General features: G+C 40.7%; 1 protein-coding gene across 1 annotated transcript in view; it reads right to left on the reverse strand.

Moving 5' to 3' along the window:
- Window positions 1-23,881, reverse strand: part of LOC124798508 (multiple C2 and transmembrane domain-containing protein-like) — a 322,076-nt gene that overhangs the window by 89,117 nt on the left and 209,078 nt on the right. The window contains 3 exon segments of the mRNA XM_047261947.1: window positions 3,039-3,225; window positions 3,395-3,550; window positions 19,699-19,847. Of these exon segments, the coding sequence (XP_047117903.1) occupies window positions 3,039-3,225; window positions 3,395-3,550; window positions 19,699-19,847 (492 nt within the window).

A 23,881-nucleotide genomic window follows, 5' to 3' on the forward strand; every position in this document is an offset into this window, starting at 1 on the left:
TTGGTTCGGACATTCAAGTCACAGATGTTGAAGTTCAAAGAGTCGCATTCTCGGGAGGACGCGTTATTGCTCTTTTTGTCCTCGTATCGCTCTCAGCCCCGAGATGGTCGCTCGCCAGCTGAGTTGCTCCACGGTCATCCTCATCGAACCTTGATGTCTTTGCTGCATCCGCCGCATCAGGTTCCTGTACAGCGGCAGACGCCTGCTTTTGCTCCAGGCGCCGTTGTCTATTATCGCAACTATCGAGGTTCACGGCGTTGGCTCGCAGGGCGCATTCTTCGCTGCCTCTGCAGCGCTATGTATCTGGTTTTGGGGGCCTCTGGTGAGGTGCGTCAGCATCTCAATCAGCTGTGCCTCTGTCGTCGCCTGGGTTCTGCCGCTCCCCGTCTGCTTTCAGCGATGGTGCCATCCGGTCAGCGCCCTGGGGACCCATCTACTGCCTCGCCTCATCCCCAGGTGTTACCGACGCTACCTTCCATTTTGCCCCATGGCGACGCGCCTGTTCTCCCGCCGGCGACGCCCGCAGTGGACGCTTCGCTGCAGCTGCCACGCGCCTCCCACGCGCCGCCGATCGCATCCCGTGACCAGCTGTCCTCCGACATGGAACTCTTGCCCGCTCCGGACCAGATGTCGTCTTCGCCCGTCGGCTGCCCCGCCCCGATGGAGGTCGACCTTTCGGCCCCTCCTGTCTCTCTACGGGCGCATACACCGCATGTTGGCGTGCACCCTGGACTAGGTTTTCAGGCGTTTCCTAGCTCCCCTCGGACCGAATGGCAGGGTGCGGGTGGCACAGCCTCACCTGTTGTTAGGCTCCCCACCTCGTCACATTCGTCAACATGGGGTCCTCCCCATGGCGGGCGGAAGCCTTATAACACAACCGTACGCCGATTTGCGGGGGAGGAATGTGGTGTCACCGCCAGACACCACACTTGCTAGGTGGTAGCCTTTAAATCGGCCGCAGTCCGTTAGTATACGTCGGACCCGCGTGTCGCCACTGTCAGTGATTGCAGACCGAGCGCCACCACACGGCAGGTCTAGAGAGACTTACTAGCACTCGCCCCAGTTGTACAGACGACTTTGCTAGCAATGCTACACTGACAAATACGCTCTCATTTGCCGAGACGATAGTTAGCATAGCCTTCAGCTACGTCATTTGCTACGACCTAGCAAGGCGCCATTACCAGTTAATATTGAGATTATGTACAACAATTATGGATTAAAGTTAAGTATTACCTCAACTACGTACTTTATTTGCTACTATTAATTCCATTAACTGTTCCAGACCTCACGCCAGCCTGCGTGAGCTTAAACGCATGCCTTTCGGCTTCCTCTCATAGTGACTTGGCTGTCTTGCCAAGTCACAACAGAAAACATTATGCATTCATTCATGGATGTTTTTCTGGATTTGCAATACAGGATATCGTGCTTTGCCAATGTTATATCTGATGTCTCATTTCTTGAGGTTCTTAAAAAGGTGAATTTTCACAGCTTCCATGACACTGCTGAAGAAAGAAGCCTGCACATAATTTTAGTTTCTTTCTATTTCATAGCATTTTACACATTAGGAGTTGTTTTGAATCTTTGATATATTGTTCAGTAATAGTTTTGGTTTGCACAGATGTCGTTCTACCCTTTCTTATACTATTTTTGTTCTCTGTTGAATGATTTCTGTCCAAGTTCTCACACACAATTAAAATTTTTGGAGCTGTAAATCATCCTTAACCATTCCCAGGGACACTGCCATATACAGAAATGGAGTTCAAAATTGCCATGAGAGTTTCAAACCCTGAAAAATATGAAATTTAGGATCTAATGTGCAGACTTTATTTAGTGGACTGCATTGTAATGTGATTAATTTTCAATAGTTCATCACATACCTGAGAACACGTGACAAGCAATGGAATACCACCACACACATTGAGCTCCAAATAAAAATTCAAAACATCAACCCCAGTTCAAAGAATTATGGCAACCTTTTCTTGGGGCACAGAAGAACCGATCTATTTCAACACATTACTAACAGTGGTGACTACTCCAGTTCATAAAAAAAGTGTCAGCCTATTCAGACAAAATTATGGAAAATGCTGTAGCAGGGAATTCTTTTACTGCACAACAATGTCTACTGACATCCAATACACAATGTACAGTAACTGTTCCAATCTCTTAGATGGGAAGCATTTTTTGTACTGTGATCAGTCACTTGTTTTCAAAGTTGGAAGAATACATAGATGGAAAAGGTGTTTTCTGCCAGTAATGAAGTTTAAATAAGAGCGATAAATTGATTGAGAGAACACGTGGAACATTTTCAGGCCACTGAAACAACAGAGAAAATACTATGGTTCAAAAAATGTATAGAAATCAGTTATGGTTATACAGAAAATCGCTGAAGGTATATTACAAACTTAAATCAACCTAATAAAAATATAATGATCTAGAAATATTATCTAACAAAGAGATAGAGGGGCTGGCCAGTACTTACCTCAGCTCAGTACAGCCGATAGATACACATAAAACAGAACTGAAAATTTACATTCCTAGCTTTCGGAACTTTGTTCCTTCATCAGGGAGGAGAGAAGTTCCGAAAGCTAGGAATGTAAATTTTCAGTTCTGTTTTATGTGTATCTATCGGCTGTACTGAGCTGAGGTAAGTACTGGTCAGCCCCTCTATCTCTTTGTTAGTATTTGTTTCACATCTTATATGAGATTTTCCATTAATCATTTAGAAATATTATCTGCTCTTGGATGTCTAATTTAAGCATTTATACAGTTTCTTGGTGAAAGGGCCAGCAGAAGAGTTATTTGCATATCTCATTTCCATTCCTCCTTTCTTCTCCTTACGCATTTGTGGTTCTTGATCTACTACTATTAATGTGAAGATATGTGAACAACATAAGATATTACAATATTTATTTAAGGGTTTCAGATAGTTATTTTGATTTACTTTGTAAACAGCATGTTACTGTTACAAGAAATATATCATTATAAACAATAAAATGGAATCAGTAATGGGAAAGAGATGTAATAATATCTGTACTCACATATCGATGATGCAACTTTTCTCTTTCCTTCGGATTTTCTTCATAAGTTGTAAGATCTGAGATTGTCTCAGATGCTGTTGTACCACTTATTGTCAACAACAGAAATATGGAACCAGCTCCATCCTCAAGCTCTTGCCAGATACGGTGAGTCTTTTCTCGTTCAAAGTTTGTTAAATCTATCATACATCTAAAACAAATACAATGACATTTATGGCAAATTGTATTTATGTGAAACACTACATGCACAAGTAATGGAAAAAGAATAATACAATGTATTTTTTTCCATCATAGCTTGATAATCATTTCAGTTTAGTTTCTGAAGCTTTCAAATTAATGAAAATAGTGTGTATTCTTACCTGCCCATAAAATCATCTTTAGAGCGATCTTTATCCCAAATTGTTATTTCCAATTCTTGTGACTGATCATCATACATATGCAGATCAAACTGTTCTAGCCAACTAGGATTAAGGCTTTTATAGACTACTTTGCTCTTATATTTCTCATTGCCAAGTCTGGAAAAGACAATACACAGATTTCAACATATGGCATTATTTTGTAGTTAACATTGGTTTTCCTTACTTTAAAATGTAGGAGACATTAAAAGTATCTGTCTAATACATGAATTTATAGAAACCTACAAAGCATTGTAATATGTTTCTGTAAGTATGACTGAGAGGTGTAACTGTGAAAATTACATCATAAAGTACTTGGAATTTGTGTACAAATATGAAAGTTTGAAAAAAATGCTTATTCTGTGTCATAAAATTGCTCCTTAAAATTAATTGATTTCAGTTTTATTTTACCTTGTTGGAATACTTTGTTTACAAAGAACACTCTTGGTAACTGAAATCAATATTTTATTGTATGGACATAATAAGTCAACACCATGTGAATGATTCAAGTCACTGCAAACATAAAAATATTCCCCATGAACTAATTAGCTCTTGAAAACCTCAAGTAAAGCAATCAAACAATAAAAAATCCAGGACGAATATGGTTTCAGTTACCTGAGACTACAGTCGTATGAGTGAGTTGTCTTTGCATGAGAGCATGAGAGAGAGAGAGAGAGAGAGAGAGAGAGAGAGAGAGAGTGTGTGTGTGTGTGTGTGTGTGTGTGTGTGTGTGTGAGAGAGAGAGAGAGAGAGAGAGAGAGAGAGACAAGAGTGGATAATTGCATTTGTCTGCAGTTTTGTAATACATTACCAAAATATTATCATCATCTTATGAGGGGCATATTAGAATGCTGTTACAAATTTTGGGAATGGGTTTCTCACATTGAAACAAGAAAAATGATCCATGCAAACGTATGTTCAAAAAAATCTTCCTTTTATGACCACTTAATGAAAGTACATTTTCAAGTTCTCAAGTCAGAAAGTTATAACAATAATTGTAAGTTCCTCCTCTCGTTACCATCAACAGAACATTGAAACATTTGAGGGTGGCTGAACATCACGGAACACTGCAGGCTAGATGTCAGCAGAGTTTAAGATTAATGTGAGGGCTGAAATTACAGATGACTTTCCGGCAGCACTAAGTATTGTCCCAGCACACCTTACAGATATTGCCAACAAAGTGTTTATTCAGAATACTCTTCACCATTCGCTACGGCACATGTCCCCACAAATCAAGGAAAGCATGTAGTCTGTGCAAGGTGAGGCTACAAAGACGAGTAGGTCCCACTGTTAAAAATGCACTTGATATCTGCCAACCAAGATGGATATGAAGGGCAAGGGCCAGTTCCATTTCCTGTACATTCCTCCAACCCAATTCTTTCAGACACAAAGGAATTACAAACACTGGCTTTGAGTGGGCCTTGATTGAAATCAATGGGAAAATTCAAAATTTGTGTTGGATTGGGATTTGAATCTGGGTCTCCAGCTTACTAGGCAGATGCTCTGATCCTGAGCGATCCAGGCACAGTGGTTATTGCAACTGTATGGATTGCCCCTATATGGACTGCCCTAGCACACCTCCTGTCAGACCCAAATTCTCAACATGTCCGAAAGAACAGACACCACGTAATACCAGTTCTTTCAGTTGTTATGTATGAGCTACTCTAATTCAATTTGTTTATGCAGAAGATATTCCTAATGCAGAAACACTTAAACAACATATTATAGAAGCCCGTAAAAACCATTGAACACCATCAAGGGACAACAGTGGTGGATACAATGGGTGCTTGCCAGTATAAAAGCAAGCTTTGAACATTTTTTGTGAGTTTCTGTCTTTGTAAAGTGTTCTTTCATTAGTAAGATATGCTCAAAAATAAAAGATTTCCAGATAAATTTTTATATGGACTTTGCTGCTTCATTTGAGGAATCCACTCCTAATATCTGTAACAGTATTTCTGGTCCAACCTATGTATGTATAAAAACAACAAAAAAAGGGATGTGTGTGGCCAAGGGAGTGGGACAGCGAGAAGGAAATCATGAGAATGGACTAAGTGTTAGAGAGACAGTTAACCCCTGTGGAGTACAGAAGAGTTGTTGAGCTGGATGTAAATGGCACAGGCACTGGAGGAGATGATGTAGTTATTGGTTTTGTGACAAGCAGCATGTGTAGCAACCAGCTGGTGAGTTGGGCATTATCCACAGTTTGACCAGTTCCCATTAATGTGGATAGACAGCTCGTGTTCTCATACCAACATAAGCCACTGCACAGTAAATGCAGCACTGCTGCTGTATGGCATGGCTGCTGTCACATGTAGCCCAGTCTTTAATTGGACAAGAAATGCCCGTGACTAGACTGCAGTGGGAGGTGATGGGTAAATGCATGGGGCAGGCCTTGCAGCTGTATTATTTACAGGGAAATAGCCCATGTGGTGCAGGATTTGGATTGTGATGGACTAGAATACTGCATGGTTTGAATGGGAAACAGCATACTATTTTGGGCAATGAATGTAGGATTTTGGGTAGGGTATCCTTCATATTTGGAGAGGATGGGGGGTGGTCAAACACTTAGAAACTGATGTGGCTGAGTTTCGAAAGGCCAGGAGAATAAGAGACCATTATTTTGGTGGCTGGTTCACTCTGGTTATAAATTTGTTGGTGTCATGGGAAGAAAATGATGTCCAAAGTTGCCAAGGCTCAAGGGAAGGGTCCTCTGGGTGTGAGATGGTGATACTGTTGGTGGCAGGCAAAGAAATTCTGTAATTGGTATGTTTGACAAGATAAACATTATGTGTGCATACATTATTTCATGTAAATGACCACAAATATTTTGTTCATGTCTTGGAAGATCAATTAAACTTCCTGGCCAATATTTACCTTCAGGCAGTGACATTCTCAGTACTGCTAATAGTTTCTTGTACTATTAGTTCTTTCTGTGAGGAGTAAGGAAGTGTAGGTTGTAGAAGGTTGGACTGGAGGAACATGTAACTTCATTCAACCTTTTAGGACTATTAGTTCTTTCTTTGGCGAATAAGGAAGTGTAGGTTGTAGAAGGTTGGACTGGTGGAAACTGTGTGCCAGACTGAGACTTGAACTCGTGACTCCCAAGTTTGAGTCTCGGTCCAGCACACCGTTTTAATCTGCCAGGAAGCTTCATATCAGCGCACACTCCACTTCAGAGTGAAAAATCTCATTCTGGAAATATTCCCCAGGCTGTGGCTAAGCCATATCTCAGCAATATCCTTTCTTCCCGGAGTGCTAGTTATGCAAGGTTCGCAGAAGAGCTTCTGTGAGGTTTGGAAGATAGGAGACAAGGTAATGACAGAATTGAAGCTGTGAGGACGGGTTTTGAGTCGTGATTGGGTAGCTCAGATGGTAGAGCACTTGCCTGCAGAAGGCAAAGGTCCCAAGTTCAAGTCTCAGTCTGGCACAAGGCTTTAATCTGCCAGGAAGATTCATCATATGGACCTGTCTGTTGGCCTGATGTTATGGCGTGTCATTGGGTTCGCAATTCAATCACCTCTTGTTCTGACAACTGGTAATTTGGACAGTAAATGCTACATCTGTGATATGATAAGGCCAGTGGCTGTGACCTATTTTTAAGGTTTGACAGTGCCTTTCAACAAGATAACAGAAGATCACATGTTGCCTGTGCTGTCATGACCTATGCAACATAGATGGTCTTTGACTGTTGTTATGGCGAGGACATTCTGCAGATCTATTACCCATTGAAAACATCTGGTCACATGTTGCTGAGTGACTGGCATGGCACTGCTTACCATCTGCTACTATTTATGAACTCTGGCACAGAGTTGAAGCAACGTGGAATGTTGTATCCATATCTATCATCCAAGCCTAGTTCAACTGGATGCCCAGCCAGATTAGATCATTGTTTCTGCCAGAGGTGGCAGCCCTGTGTACTAAATTTCATGCCCTGTATTAAAAAGTCACATACAAATTTGATCGTATATTCTTCCTGCTGCACAGTGTGAGCACAATAAGTAAAATTTCATTACACACAAGAACCTTGTTTATCCAGAATAGGTGGGACCAGATGTAATGTGTCTTACCAAAACTCCAGATAATCCATAAATATTCCAGTAACTGTAAAAACTCTAATATGTAATACTTATAGAGGAACTGTGGCTTATTCACCTCATGACTTACATTTGCAATCAATTTTGTTTGCGTGCAGGAGACACTTCAAAAATTTATAACATAGTTACAATGACTCTTACACTAATAAATAAACAGCACTAAAATAAATATCACTACAATGACATTTCTTGGGATATGTAACAAAATGTATCCAGCTCAAGTTTCCAGTTCATCCTGCATGAATTCACCTTCTGAGTTATAGCTTTTCAGTGTCAGTGCCTCTTATAGCTTTCTTTTAAGTGGACCTAAATTCATCTGCATTAATTTTTTATCTTTGTAATTTGTTATAAATTTTCATTCCTATATACTGAGGTCCCTAGGTATAAAGTTTGAATCAGTGGGTGGGGAACATAAAATTTCCTTTCCTTCTTGTGTCACGTGAATGAACAAAATCATTTCCTTCAAATAATTCATGTCTGGCACACAAAAACATAATAAACTAATATATAGGGATGACAGAGTAAATATTTTAAGTTTTCTTTTATGATTTTACAGTGCATGTATTTCAAATGACTTTTTTCTGTTTTTAGTATCTGCACTATGTTTGTTGACAACAGTACCACACCTAATAATGGATTTAAAGTACTTACTGTAGTCTACTCACAATTGTTTATTGAAATAGTGTGTATATAAATTACTTTTGTTTCAAATTTGTGTGTGGCCTGAGAGCAACATGACTGCATAGGCGTTTCACTGACATCAGTTAAGCTGGAGTTATTTCTGGTTGACATTCTAGGTAAAACATCAGTTTTTTTAGCTGTGTCACCAGGGTGTGGGATGTGGTGTTGAGTTTTCAGAGGATATTACTTCCTCAAATTCATTTTTTAAGTTTTCTACAGTCACTGAATTCCCTGGAAAACTTCCATTTATCACTGAAAGCTGGCATAGGCCACGATGAGCTTCCTATCTTTACAATGAATCATGGCTGGCTGTGAAGTCAGCTTCACCATTGGGTAGCTTGCTGTTTAGTTTAGCACTTTTTTGTCTAGGATTGTACCAGATATCAGAACATCATGTTCTCTTTTCTCACTGAATCCAGTGAATAATACTCCAGCCAGTGTTTCATTTATTGCTTTCTTTTTTGCACCACAGTTCTGAAAACTATCTTTAGTCATTGTTTTGAAGCTTAAGTCTTCATATTATTTTTGGTTCTTCTTCCATTGTGACACAGTTCATGTACCTAGACCATACTCTGCAGCTATATTTTTTAGCAGCTTTCCTTTGTCTATTCTGTTTAGTGCTTCTAACTTTGTGTCCATCAAAACAATCACTTTCATTAAATCCTAAACTATTTCATTCATGAACTCTTGAAGTATGGGAACAAGAAATGAATACTGGTACAGCTTCTTAACTCTGTAAGGAACAGATCCACACTAACCTAACCTTAGTAAAGGCAGTTGGAAGTATGGGACCAGCGACCTCTATGCAACCTGTGGTGCCAATGTAATAACTGTACTTATACCACACTGTACCAACTGTACACCACAAATGTTTGTCTTAATAAAAAGAAAAGGAAACAAAAAAGAACCCAGATAAATGGCAGACTTGGAGTAACGAGAGCCAGATGGATGAGGTTCTTGTGTACATGCTATCTTTCCTGGTGCTGCAGTTTAATGACCAGCTGTGTAATATGCAGTTTCTTTCACGTATCAGAAGAACTAAATGTGGCAAGTTCTGAAAGCTAGAATACTTTTTTGTATTTTAATATTTGCCTGTCTGTAGAGCTAAGAAACTTGCCACCTGAAGATATGTGGCAAATACTGTGGCCAGTTACTTTGTCTGGTAATCTTATAGTTCCCTCAAGCGGATATTCTTGTTGATACAACTCAGATTTGTCATTTTTATGATTAAAGAGTGTGAAACATTCTAAATACATATTTTTTATGGTTACACATGTCGCATACTGTTTGTGTCAAAGCAAACTGTGGAAAACAAAACATGGGTGGTGACCACCAGAATAGAAGATCAGCAGGATACTACTTAGTGTATAGTTTACGTAAAGCAACAGCAGTTTCATCAGATAATCTCTGGAGCAGACAAATCACTGTATATGAGACTGTCCAAGAACTCTGTATCAAATCTGCATGCAGAACATGCAGAAGAATGTATTACATAGGGAATTCACAAAATAAGTAACACATATCATCCCACAGTAAGACCACTATGAAACAAGAGTGCTGCACTGTCAGAGGAGAGTGTGTGTTCTTGGTGTCCTACAAAAACAGTTCTGCTGCCCTGTGGATAACAGGGTGGATCACAATGTTGGAGTGAAATGGAGCGGCAGCTGTATGCATCCTCAAAAGTTAAAGTACATGAGACAATATGGTTCTCATTGGCAAAGTGTCTAATGTGCACATTAAATTCTGGTGATGTATGGACCAAATGCAATGTTGTGTCCAGCCACAGTCAAATGGTACCAAGAATCTGACCAAGGCCAGTATACAATACAGCAAACAGTCCAGATCTTGCACTATCAGATTTCCATCTTTTCAACAAGCTGAAAGAACGTCGTGACTTTTCATGCTTTCCCGATGGATCTGTTGCAAATATGCTTCTCGTGTTTGCCACCAGATTGTATTGTGCAACTTGCACAATATTTCATCGATGCAACTGCTCGACACCATCAGGTGGTGGTAGCTGCTGCTGTCACTGCTTCAAGGCTTGACATGAAAATCACATGGCAGTGTCAAAATTTATCATGCTGGCAGCATCCACTGAATTTCCACTGAAAAGAGACTTTTCAACAACGGGGACATTCACACTGTGGATCTCAAATGGCTTTGTGACTAAGGAGTGGATTTCTATCATCAAGGACTTGAATGATAGGTAGGACATTCCAACTGTTGTTTACAGAGATCTGCAAATAGTGTCATGTACCTGTGTCACTTTAACGTGCAGTGCAAAATTTGATAAAAGTTGCTTGACCTGCCATGATAATGAGAAGCTCACTTTTTAAGTCCACTTGTATTTTGATAAAGGTAAGTATCTGGCAAATGATTCCCAAGTTATCTGTCTGCTTACATAAGCTTGAGCAGCATTTTTTTTAAAGAGATCTTAGATTATTATTCTCAAAGGAGATTACCTTCCTGCTAAAATATGGCTTGAGCTGCATCTAAGAAAATTGTTATGAATCTGAGATTTGGAGAAGCGTTGCCATAAAATATACATTATATTTGGTCAGGAAAATAACTAGAGATTTAATTAATGAAAGGTTACTCCAGTTGCTGACACACACTTCATCTAAATTGACAACTGTTTCAACTTTCACATCCAAACCATTTACAGATCCACTTGGAAACAGCCTAGATGTAGAATGTAGTTGTAGAATTTTGGAACACGTATTATGTTCAAGTATAATGACTTTTCTGGAGACTAGAAATCTACTCTGTAGGAATCAGCATGGGTTTCGGAAAAGACGGTCGTGTGAAACCCAGCTTGCGCTATTCGTCCACGAGACTCAGAGAGCCATAGACACGGGTTCACAGGTAGATGCCGTGTTTCTTGACTTCCGCAAGGCATTTGATACAGTTCCCCACAGTCATTTAATGAACAAAGTAAGAGCATATGGACTATCAGACCAATTGTGTGATTGGATTGAACAGTTCCTAGATAACAGAACGCAGCATGTCATTCTCAATGGAGAGAAGTCTTCCGAAGTAAGAGTGATTTCAGGTGTGCCGCAGGGGAGTGTCATAGGACCGTTGCTATTCACAATATACATAAATGACCTTGTGGATGACATCGGAAGTTCACTGAGGCTTTTTGCAGATGATGCTGTGGTGTATCGAGAGGTTGTAACAATGGAAAATTGTACTGAAATGCAGGAGGATCTGCAGCGAATTGACGCATAGTGCAGGGAATGGCAATTGAATCTCAATGTAGACAAGTGTAATCTGCTGCAAATACATAGAAAGATAGATCCCTTATCATTTAGCTACAAAATAGCAGGTCAACAACTGGAAGCAGTTAATTCCATAAATTGTCTTTTTTTTTTTTTTTGTGGTTTTAGGGCGCACAACTTCAATGGTCATTAGCGCCCAGACTATGTTAGGAATGCACCGCAAGGCACAAGTTTAAAACAGCAACTAAAAGGGAAAACACGATAAAAGACAGACTGACAGGTGTAGGATTAAAAAAAAAACAGCATAATCAAATGTCCTTAGAGAGGTGTGTCAAGTTGATAAAATGAAGAACGCGAGCAGCTGCTCGTGGGTTATTCCGCTAAAATGGCATCTAGAGTACATGGCAGGCCAAGATCAAGACGCAGTGTGTTAAAATCAGGACAGGACGTTAAAATGTGGTGGACCGTCAGCAATTGCCCACATGGGTAGAACGGCGCCGGTGCAGCCGTCAGCAGATGGCGATGGCTGAACCGGCAGTGTCCAATTCGTAACCGGGCCAAAACGACCTCCTCCCGCCGAGAAGGGCGGGAGGAGGACGTCCAAGCTACGGGAAGAGGTTTCAAGGCCCGAAGATTGTTGTCTGTAAGTGCAGCCCAATCGGCATGCCACAGCGATAAAATGCGCCGACAAATGACCCTGCTAATAAATTGTCTGGGAGTATGCATTAGGAGTGATTTAAAATGGAATGATCATATAAAGTTGATCGTTGGTAAAGCAGATGCCAGACTGAGATTCATTGGAAGAATCCTAAGGAAATGAAATCTGAAAACAAAGGAAGTAGGTTACAGTACGCTTGTTCGCCCACGGCTTGAATACTGCTCAACAGTGTGGAATCCGTGCCAGATGGGGTTGATAGATGAGATAGAGCAGATCCAATGGAGAGCAGCGCGCTTTGTTACAGGATCATTTAGTAATCGCGAAAGCGTTACGGAGATGATAGATAAACTCCAGTGGAAGACTCTGCAGGAGAGATGCTCAGTAGCTCGGTACAGGCTTTTGTTAAAGTTTCGAGAACATACCTTCACCAAAGAGTCAAGCAGTATATTGCTCCCTCCTATGTATATCTCGCGAAGAGACCATGAGGATAAAATCAGAGAGATTAGAGCCCACACAGAAGCATACCGACAATCCTTCTTTTCACGAACAATACAAGACTGGAATAGAAAGGAGAACCGATAGAGGTACTCATGGTACCCTCTGCCACACACCGTCAGGTTACCATAAAGATGACTTGTTAAGTTGCAGACAGGTACAATTAAGAGAGAATTACACACAAGATTAAAGCCACAGCCTTCATCAGAAAATGAGAAACACACACGATTCATTCACACAAGCAAGCACACCTCACCCAAATCTGGCAGCTCGGGCCAGAATGTGGCTATCATATGGGATGGAAACAGCAATCTGGAGGGGAAGGGTAAGTGGAAGGGGAAAGGGAAGGGGAAGGGGTAGCAATGTATGGGGGGGGGGGGCACTGTCTGGTGGAGTGTGCAGGATTATAATACCATGTGCAGCATCTGGAGGTTGTGGGGAAGGAAGGTGAGGAAAGCGGAGCCAAAAGGAGAGGAGCAGGGAAAGATGGGCAAGTGCATTGGCAGTGGGTGGTGAACAAAGGGGGTGGGAAACAAGAATGGGGAGGAAGTGGTAAGACAGAGAGGGTGGAAACTATTGGATGGAGGGTGTGGGGTTAGTGTGTTACTGTAGGTTGAGGCTGGGATAATCATGAAAGCTGAGAGTGTGCTGTAAGGATAACTCCCATCTGCGGAGTTCAGAAAAGCTGATGGTGGAGGGGAGTATCCAGGTAGATCAGGTAGTTAAGCAGACATTGAAATCATGCATATTATGTTCAGCTGCATATTGTGCCTCAGGGTAGTCTACTTTGCTTTTGGCCACATTTTGGAGGTGGTCATTCATGCTGGTGCATTGCTAGTTGACAGTCATACCAATACAAAAGGATGTGCAATTATTGCAGCAAAGTTGGTAAATGATGTGGCTGCTTTCACAGGTGGTTTAGCCTCTGATCGTGTAGAATAAACCTGTGACAGGACTGGAATATGAAGTAGTGGTGGGTGTATCAGGCAGATCTTGCATCTGGGCCTTTCAAAGGGATATGATTGTTGTGGCAAGGGGTTGGGATTGGGAGTGGCATAGGCATGGACTATGATGTTGTGGAGATCGGGTGGGCAATGGAACACCACTTTAGGAGGGGTGGGAAGGATCTCGGGTAGGATGTCCCTCATTTCAGGGCATGTTGATAGGTAATCAAAGCCCTGGTAATGGATGTAGTTCAGCTGTTCCAGTCCGGGGTGGTATTGGTTATTACATCCCTTGCTCTCCATCACCTGGAGGAGCATTCCAGACACCACCCCCATGAGTTATCCAACCTGCTGATATCCTACTGCCACCTCGAGGCACTAATATCCCATCCTACCCACAGTGTTCCTCCTTGTCCATCCCTCATAGCACCAAAACCTGGCCCAGCTGACATTTTCAACTTTATATATCCCCCTAAACTTCCTACCAACACTTCACCAAATCTAGAGCCAAAAATTTCCCATAACACTGCTGTTAATCTTGCTATCAAAACCCTCAGCTCCACAGAAGTTTTAGTCCTATGCAAGGGCTTCACCTTTAGCCCTACACCCAAACTTAACCATGCTGGACTTGTCAAAGACCTACTCTCCTTTATCCAATCCCTGCAATGGAAACACTTATTTGCCACTAATCCCTCCAACCAAAACCAACCTAATAGCAAGTCAAAACTATCTCTTTCAGTTCATACCATCGTCCAGCCTTGATCCCCCCCATGTAAGTACACACTGGTCTCTCTCCAGGAATTCCTTACCTCCAACTTAGTATTGCCATCCTTCCACAGGTCCCTTCCTCAAATCACCAACCTTTCAGCAGAAGAAAGAATAGCCATACACAACTTTAAAACAGATCCTCACCCAATCATCCTACATGCAGACAAAGGCTCCACCACCATTGCTATGAACCACAGTTACTACCTGGTGGAAGGCCTCACTCAATTATCTGACTCCTCCACCTACAAACTCTGCCAGAGTGATCCCATTCCATAAGTCCAACACAATCTCTAATACCTGCTTAAAGCCTTAGGCCCTTCCCAGAACCTCTCCCCTGAATCTATTTCCATCCTCGCCCTTATGATACCCAGCACACCCCAACAACCACATACCCTACTGTGGCTGATTATTGTGATCCCACTGAAAGGATTTCAGCCCTCATTGACCCACATCTCCAACCAATTGCCTGTAATGTAGCCTCCCACGTCACTATTGATGCCACCTCCCTATACACCAATATCCCTCATGCCCATGGTCTTACCACTCTTGAGCACTACCTTTCCCAATGTCCTTCAAACTCCAGACCCATTACCTCATACACCTTACTAACTTTATCCTTACCCACAATTACTTCTCATTTGAAGAGAAGATATACAAACAAATCTGGGGCATAGCTGTGGGCCCCCGCATGGCACTCTCCTGTGCCAACGTGTTTATGGGCATCTAGGGAGACCTTCCTAGCCTTCCAAAATGACAAATCCCTAGTCTGGTTCAAGTTATACCCAACATGCCACTTTCCTAGATGTTGACCTCCTCTTTGATGGCTCCATCTGCAACTCTGTCCACAGTCAACCCACCAATCACCAACAGTACCTGCATTTAGACAACTGTCATACCTTTCACACAGCCTGGTCACTGAGAATGGCATATCTGCAGTGACAATAACTCCCATGCCCAGTATGTTGAGGGTCTCACCAAGACCTTCACAGACATACACTACCCCTGAGACCTAGTCTGCAAACATATCTCCCATGCCATTTCCACACACATCCCCAATCCTCCCACCATCCCCAAGACACAGTCTCAAAGGAGAGCCCCCTATGTCATCCATTGCCACCCTGGACAGGAACAACTAAACCATATTATTCATCAGGGCTTTACCTATTATCATGTTCTGAAACGTGGGACATCCTACCTGAGATCCTTCCCACTCCTCTTCAAGTGGTGTTTCATCACCTATCCAACCTCCACAACATCCTAGTTCATCCCTACACCAGTCCTAATCCCAACTCCTTGCCACAAGGATCATATTCCTGTGGAAGATCCAGGTGCAAAATCTGCCAATCCGCTCACCCAGAACTTCTTATCCCATTCCTGTCACAGGTTTATCCTACTGATCATACAATGAAGGCTTTCACGACTGGATGGTACTGTTGTTGATAATTCTTCCGGGTTATATGGCCGTGGTCCATGGAATTCTTCTATTCCTAATGTTTCGTCCAATACTATGTTGGACATCTTCAGAGGTATGGCTGGTCCTGCTGAGTCCTGCCGACTGACGAGTCGGGCGTTGGTGAACGGCCTAAATACCGAGGAAAGTGGGCGTGGTCTAGCTTGCACATAGAAGCAGAGAGAAAACTAGTCAAAGATAAAATGTAACTATCGATAATAGCCCGTCATAGATAAAAAATTACTTATCGATTCTGTAACGCCACTGTCCATATCTCACTTAATTTCAAGGCCTCTTCTTTTCTATTACAATTATCTTCATGTTTATAAATTTCAATAGCCTCCCTATACAGTCGTGGATAATAGTTCGTGGTAGCACTTAAAACTGTAGTTTCAGAAAACTTAACTACATGGTCACCTGACTGAAGTGCATGTTCCGCAATGGCTGATTTATCTATTTTTCCCAGTCGGCAAAGACTTTTATGCTCCTTTACTCTCGTATTCACACTTCTTTTTGTAGTACCAATGTAGACCTTGCCACAAGTACATGGAATTTTATACAAACCACTAGATGATAATGGTGGCCTTCTATCTTTAACAGAACGAAGTACTTGTCCAATTTTCTGGTAGGTTCGAATACCAATTTCACTTTATGTTTCAGCAAAATTTTGCCAATTCGATCTGTAACCTTACTAATGAAAGGTAAAGACACCGCATTCTTCCATTGCTGTGTACACAGCATTGCTTATAAATTAATTATTAGTAAGGTTACAGATCGAATCGGCAAAATTTTGCTGAAACATAACGTGAAACTGGTATTCAAACCTACAAGAAAATAGGACAAGTACTTCATTCTGTTAAAGATAGAAGGCCACCATTATCATCTAGTGGTATGTATAAAATTCCGTGTACTTGTGGCAAGGTCTACATTGGTACTACAAAAAGAAGTGTGAATACAAGGGTAAAGGAGCATAAAAGTCTTTGCCGACTGGGAGAAATAGATAAATCGGCCGTTGTGGAACATGCACTTCAGTCAGGTGACCATGTAGTTAAGTTTTCTGAAACTACAGTTTTAAGTGCTACCACGAACTATTATCCACGACTGTATAGGGAGGCTATTGAAATTTATAAACATGAAGATAATTGTAATAGAAAAGAAGAGGCCTTGAAATTAACTGAGATATGGACAGTGGCATTACAGAATCGATAAGTGATTTTTAATCTATGACGGACTATTATCGATAGTTACATTTTATCTTTGACTAGTTTTCTCTCTGCTTCTATGTGCAAGCTAGACCACACCCACTTTCCTCGGTATTTAGGCCGCTCACCGACACCCGACTCATCAGTTGGCAGGACTCAGCAGGACCAGCCATACCTCTGAAGATGTCCAACGTAGTATTGGATGAAATGTTAGGAATAGAAGAATTCCATGGACCACGGCCATATAACCTGGAAGAATTTATCCTACTGAATCTGGGACTGTGCCACCTGTAAAAGCAGCCATCTTATTTACCAACCAGCTGTCCAGCAGGATAAACGGCCTCAGCCAAACTGTGGCCAAGAGCAAAGTACACCACCCTGTGGTACAACATGCACCTGAACATAACAGGCTTGATTTCAAATGCCACTTCAGTACCTGAGCCATCTGGATCCTCCCGTCCATCACTAGTTTTTCTGAACTTCACAGACTGGAATTCTCCTTACAGCACATTACCTGCTCCTGTAATTATCTCAGCCTCAATCTATGGTAACATACTGTCCCTACACCCTCCACCCAACAGTTTCCATCCCCTCTGCCCTATCACCCCTTCCCCATTCTGATTTCCCAACCTCTCTGTTTGCAGCCCACTGCCAACACACTCACCCATCTTTTCCTCACTCCTCTCCTTTTTTGCTCCATTCTCCCCCCCCCCCCCCCCCCTCCTCTCTGCCCCACAACCTCCTGATGCTGTGCTTGTTGTTGGCATTATAGTCCCTGCACACTCTGTGTGACAGTGCTCCACTTTCTCCCCAGCAGACTGCTATCCCTTTGCCTTCCCTGCACCCTCCACACTATTGCTTCCATCCCAAGTGATAGTTGCACTTATGCCCAAACTGTTGATCATCTGTGTGTGAGGTGAGCTTGCTTGTGTGAATGAATGGTGTGTATTTCTCTTTTTCTGATGAAGGCTGTGCCCAAAAGCTTATGTGTAAGTGTCTTTTAGTATTGTTTGTCTGCAACTTAATGTATCATCTTTATAGTAAGTAGCAATCTATCTTTTCCTACATTGTTGATATGAACCAATATTCTACACACAAACATGTGCCATTTGAGAAGACTGTGACCACCACTCGAAAGACATAGTGTTTCCTCGCATCTCTATTGTTCATATGACTGCATATATAGTGAGATTGAAATGATGAAACATCAACATTTTATCTAAGTAACACTGCTCAGTCATACTAACATTTATTATAACCATAAAATATTTCAGAGGGTTAGAAACTTGACAGTAACTGAACAATGAGGGCTTTGTGAAAGTTTATCAAATCACACAAAAATACTTTCTTCTGCTCTTATAAAAATGAATCAACTGTATTATATAGCAAGGGGACAAGTCAAAAAATTAGGAACTTGTGTTATAGAATAACTGCATTTATTTTGTGATATCAGCATGCAAATCTTGGGTTTGAAAAGGGAATATGACAGTCCTATTTAGTTACTTCATTGTGAATATTCTGTCATAGTATGTTACTTTTACAATATACCAAATATGAAATTATGTCAATATGTTAATTGCACCCTTGCTTTCAATTTCTAGTTACTCTTTAATAGCCTCTATGGCCCAGTTGCTAATGTCACACATGGATTTAGAGGACCTAGGTTCATTCTCTGATGACCACCTTGAATATTTCTGTGATGGAAGGGTCTGGAATGGGATTATCTTAGCCTTGTGAGGTCAAGTGAGAAGCTGTTTGAGTAGAAAGTGACTCTCAGCCCACACATGTGACATCAAATCAAACCATTTACACCAGGGTGGGCAGCTGCATAATATTACAAACAATCCTGTTGGAAGAACATCCGCAACTGAGCATTATAGCAGAGGTTGAAAATACCACTTCAGTTGTCACATGACCAGTTTCGGACTATTATAAGCCCATCCTCAGGTGTTGTAGCTGTGCTATGGTCCCTGAACACCACATGCACAGTTTGCAGCCTATGAGAGCAGAACAGCACACCGCGACTGGTACACGTGGCACTCGGGGACCACAGCACAGCTACGACAGCTGAAATACCTGAAGATGGGCTTATAACAGTCTGAAACTGATCATGTGAAAATAAAGTAATTTACAACTGAAGCAGCATTTTCAACCTTGGCATAATATTAGTTTATTTTAGTAACATGTCCACATTAACAAATCATTAAAAATCATTGTACATGTGCATAAAGATGTTGTGCTGGCAGAAGCAATGGTACATACATTTTACAGTAAACCATGAGTTACAACTGCCAAATTCTTCAAATTAAGTAATTTTTTTTAGAAAATCTGAGAGTCCAAGGTTATCCACACTTTAATAGTTTAAATATTTGTACTCAAAATATGGCAGCCAAAATGCTGCTCAATCCAATCTAAGGTATAATAAAGTTCCAGATACTTTATCATTAATAGAAATTAACAGTTGCAACAAAGTTGACAGACACTCAAACCAACTGGTTTTGTCATTCATTCAGGAAACTAATGGTTGCTTGTTCCTCATTTAAATGTTTTGATTTTAAACTAAAATAATCTATTTCTAATCAGTTTTGCTCTGAAAATCTGAGCTATGTTTAATTGAATATATGAGTACATATTATATTATTAAATATGCTTATCCATGCTAACCAAATTTTTAATGCTACAAAGCTACTCCAAGAAAGTACTTATAGCAATACCCTTCCTATTTTGTAGCTCTGTGAGCAGATACTTCCCACACCTGAACTTGGCATATGGGTCACTGAAGCCATCAATGTCCATTGGCAGGAGATTCTTCCCTTCCACAAGAACGATTGTAACTACAGAACTCCAGATTTGGCTCTTCAGGCGGCGATTAACATCACTCAGTTTAGTGTTACGCTGGAAATACTGAAACAAATAAAAAATTATATTCAAACACACAACTGTTCAAAAATGTGTTTTTGATCCAAAAGGATAAACCAAAAATATCAAAAATTATTGTGATGCATAATCATGCTACTGCAATACCAATATAAATCAAGAAGCATACAATTAAACACACAACACATACTTATGTAGTAACAGAAGATTACCCATCAGTAAAGTTGATTAACAAATCTAAAGATGCCAACACAGATTCTTTGATGTATTTTGAGAATACACCATATCCTTCCACTTAAACCTTCAGCACTGCTCTCTTTACTTGGCAATAGTACAACAATAATCTCTCTGATTTTGTTTCTTCTGAAAAAAGTACTTTATACTTCCTTCCTCGAGTGGGGCTCTCAAGAAGACCCAGTTGCGTCATTGTTACCTAGTATATGGATAGCATTTCACTGACAACTATACACCATTTCACTAGTACAGTTTTCAGCACCATATGCTAAGTTCTTTTTAGACTATTGATAGCTTTACTGTCAAATAAATCTCTGACTGTCATGCTTGCTGAAAGTTAGCAGCCAAGACAGTGTATTCTGCAGTATTTTCACTAGATCATAAACTTGTCTACAAACACTTCTTACTGAAATTTCCAAGCAGATCAAATATGTGTGCCAACCTGTGCCTTTCATAGCAAAGAGACTGAGACCTGCAGATTAAAATCAGATGGTCTGGATGCTAGAGATGGAGAGTAGAATGTGATAAGTTGAAGTTTTACGTGTGCTCTTGAGGTCAAACAGCACAATCTACGCTGAAATAATGTTATAAAGCAGATGTTGCACTTCAGTCTTGGTCCAACATACAGTTTAAATTTTTCAGATACAATAAAAATGTATACTCTGAGAAATAGAAAAATTACATCTCAAAAAATTTGTTCATTTTACTTGTCTTTTGCATTGTTCTACCACAAGAACCTCAAAGGCCCTATAATATATCTGTGAGAATGACTTGTGTAATTGCCAAAATTGCATATGTATTGTATACATTTATCATAAAATAAAGCTTGTTTAGTTTGTAGGAATATGATGTATTTCAGTAACACAAAACAAGATTTTCCACTAATTATAATATCTTTTAATCTTGTGATAAAAATATCAAAATTATCGAGTTACAATATTTTGAGGTAATCTGTTTACTCTGAACACACATAGTGAATAACAGTATCCTTCTGTGTTATACAGAAGTAAGAATCAAACAATGGAAAATCCAGGATGGAATGTAACAATATTGCGAGAAGCAAAGTTGCTACTCACCATATAGTGGAAACGCTTAGTTGCAAATAGGCTAAACAAACAGACCCTCACAATTATAGCTTTTGGCCGTTAAGGCCTTTGTCAGCAATAGACAGACATACGCACACACCCACACACTCACGCAAACACAACTCACACACACGACTGCAGTCTCAGGCAACTGAAACCACACAGTGTGGTTTTAGTTGCCAGAGATTGCAGTCGTGTTATGTTTGTGTGGGTGTGTGCGTATGTCTGTCTATTGTTGACAAAGGCCTTAATGGCCAAAATCTATAATTGTGAGAGTCTTTTTGTTGTTCCTAACTGCAACTCAGCATCTCTGCTATATGGTGAGTAGCAACTCTCCTTCTCATAATTTTATCAGAAGTATGAATGGTTGATGAATTAAATTGTATATACAAAATTTATAAAATACAAGAATAATTCTGATTGAGCCATAATGTAAACAGTTATCAGGTGATTCAAATAAATCAGCTTGTATTTCTGTGATGGGTATATAGGCAGCACAATTTTAATGGTCTTCATACACAGACATGGATAGTATATCTAAAAATCTGTAGAATCATACTTCATCTTACAGTCATCTGCTTACTTACTACCTTAGGAAATTCAGTGGCTGTGTGATATAAATTGTCAGAAACAGATGTTGGCATTCCCACCATAAATCTGGAAATGTCACATCAAAATCAGTTCTAATTCTTTTCTTTCTATCTATATTTCGTTTATCTATTTTACTGGAATCTATAGAGAATGTTCATTGTAATCGTAGGGACTGAATTTACATGGGTTTGTCTTGACAGTGATCAGTCATAAGACACATCCGGTAGAGAATACATTTGATTTTCAGACCAGTGTAGAACATGTCTGGAATGTCATTGTTGCAAACTCATTTAATTCAAATCCTTGCCGCACAATAGGCCTCACAATTAAAACTGAGTCAGAGAAACCAAACTTATTTGTTTAGTGTTAGATCAGACATCCCATTAGTTACAATGCGTCCCCACTGTGAATGCCATTCTCAGACAAGGTGTGAGTTGCTGTTCATCAGAAGTTGGAAAACACTATGGCTGCTGTGAAGTGATTGGAAGCAGCTTTAAATAAATGTGTTAGGTGAACTAGTGAGGTAGTGTCATTGGGAGGTGGTGACCAACAAATCTGAGGTGGTATCTTCCACTGAAATAGAAACTGAAACTGAGCAAATCAAATGTAAAGTAGGCAGTTGTGCCCCTTGTACTCACTGTGTGTAAGTCTGGAGACCTCATACAACATGCTGAAGACACTGTTTCACCAGCCACTGAGAGAACCAGGCCTAACTAACTGCAGATTGTGATTCATATGTGGAGAGAACAATGCCTGTTGCCTGGGTTCTGAAGTCATACTTGTTTCATTCCAATGACTGGGAGAGAAGAATGAGAGGACCAGCCTTGCTTACAGAGTTTCAGTAAAGAAAGTAATTTACAGCATTGTCATCCAAACTGGCCAGATCCCTCTGGTTTTGAGCCAAGTAGAAGGCTTTAACCAGGTTCTATGACAAGCTAAGCTGTGACTTCTTGGGTTTGTGCCATAAGGTTTAGAACAGAGGTGCACTACACATCAGAGGCTCTGATCCAGACAGGTAACTTCGTATGTGATGCACACAAGGTATTTTTTGCTTAGGTTACTCTCTATGCAATGCAGATAATAATAGGTGTAGAAGAGATTGAAATATTAGTGCAAGACCCAACAAAATGCCCTCCACAAACGAAACAATTAAAATACTAGTGATTAAATGTCAGAGACTTCGTTATATAGTGCTAGAATTTGAAGCACTCCTCAAAAGCTGTGGAGCTCATATAATACTAGGTATGGAAAGCTGGCTAAATGCGAAATTGGAAGTGCATGATCCATGGTGGGGAAATTACAGCTGCAGTGCTGACAGGACCCTGTAATTAACAAATCAAAGTTAATGAGTCTGTAAATGTTTTGTTGAGTGATTGGCTCTCTACCTCTGAACTAGTATAAGTCAAAAGACTTTGGGCAACTAATGTGTTGTTTCCAGCCTTGACCCACCTTATTTATACTGCTTGACAATAAAAAGTGAAGCCCTCAGAAGACACAGTCAGATGTCAATGTTATTTAATACATGGACACACCATTAATTGGTATCTAAATGAATAAAAGTTGCAATTCTCAGTGACAGGTAGAATAGCCATCAAAGTGCATTTGTGTGTTTAGTGTTGTTCCCAGGCTGAAAGGGTGTATAAGAATGTCAACAGTATCAGATGTTAAGTGATCACTGCAAAGCACATGGATATGCTGTGTAAACATATGAGACAACACTATCAACACCTGACAGAGTTTGAATATAGCCTCACTGGGGGTGTCCATTTGGTCAGCTGTTCACATCATGGAGTATCCAGGTATTTGCTTTTCGATGTCACAGAGATCTGGTGATGGAGATGCATGGGAATGTGATGGTAGGCATATTTGACATCAAAATTCCAGTCATTCACATCTGTCCCCCACACAGGAGGATCGCCATATTGTTCACCAAGCTCATCGTTATCCCTTCACCTGAGAACAAATAATGGGCTCCCTGGAACATTCTGTTTCATCCCAAACCATCAGCAAGAGACTAGCACCAGCCAGGCTGGGGAATTGTTGTCCCATGCATAAGCTGCTGTTAACACCACAACACAACAGCTACATTTGGAGTGATGACATGATTGGGAAGCATGGACTCCTCATGAAATGTGTCACATCATGTTTAAC

The sequence above is a fragment of the Schistocerca piceifrons genome, chromosome 5 (assembly GCF_021461385.2).
Source record: "Schistocerca piceifrons isolate TAMUIC-IGC-003096 chromosome 5, iqSchPice1.1, whole genome shotgun sequence".
NCBI lineage: Eukaryota > Metazoa > Arthropoda > Insecta > Orthoptera > Acrididae > Schistocerca > Schistocerca piceifrons.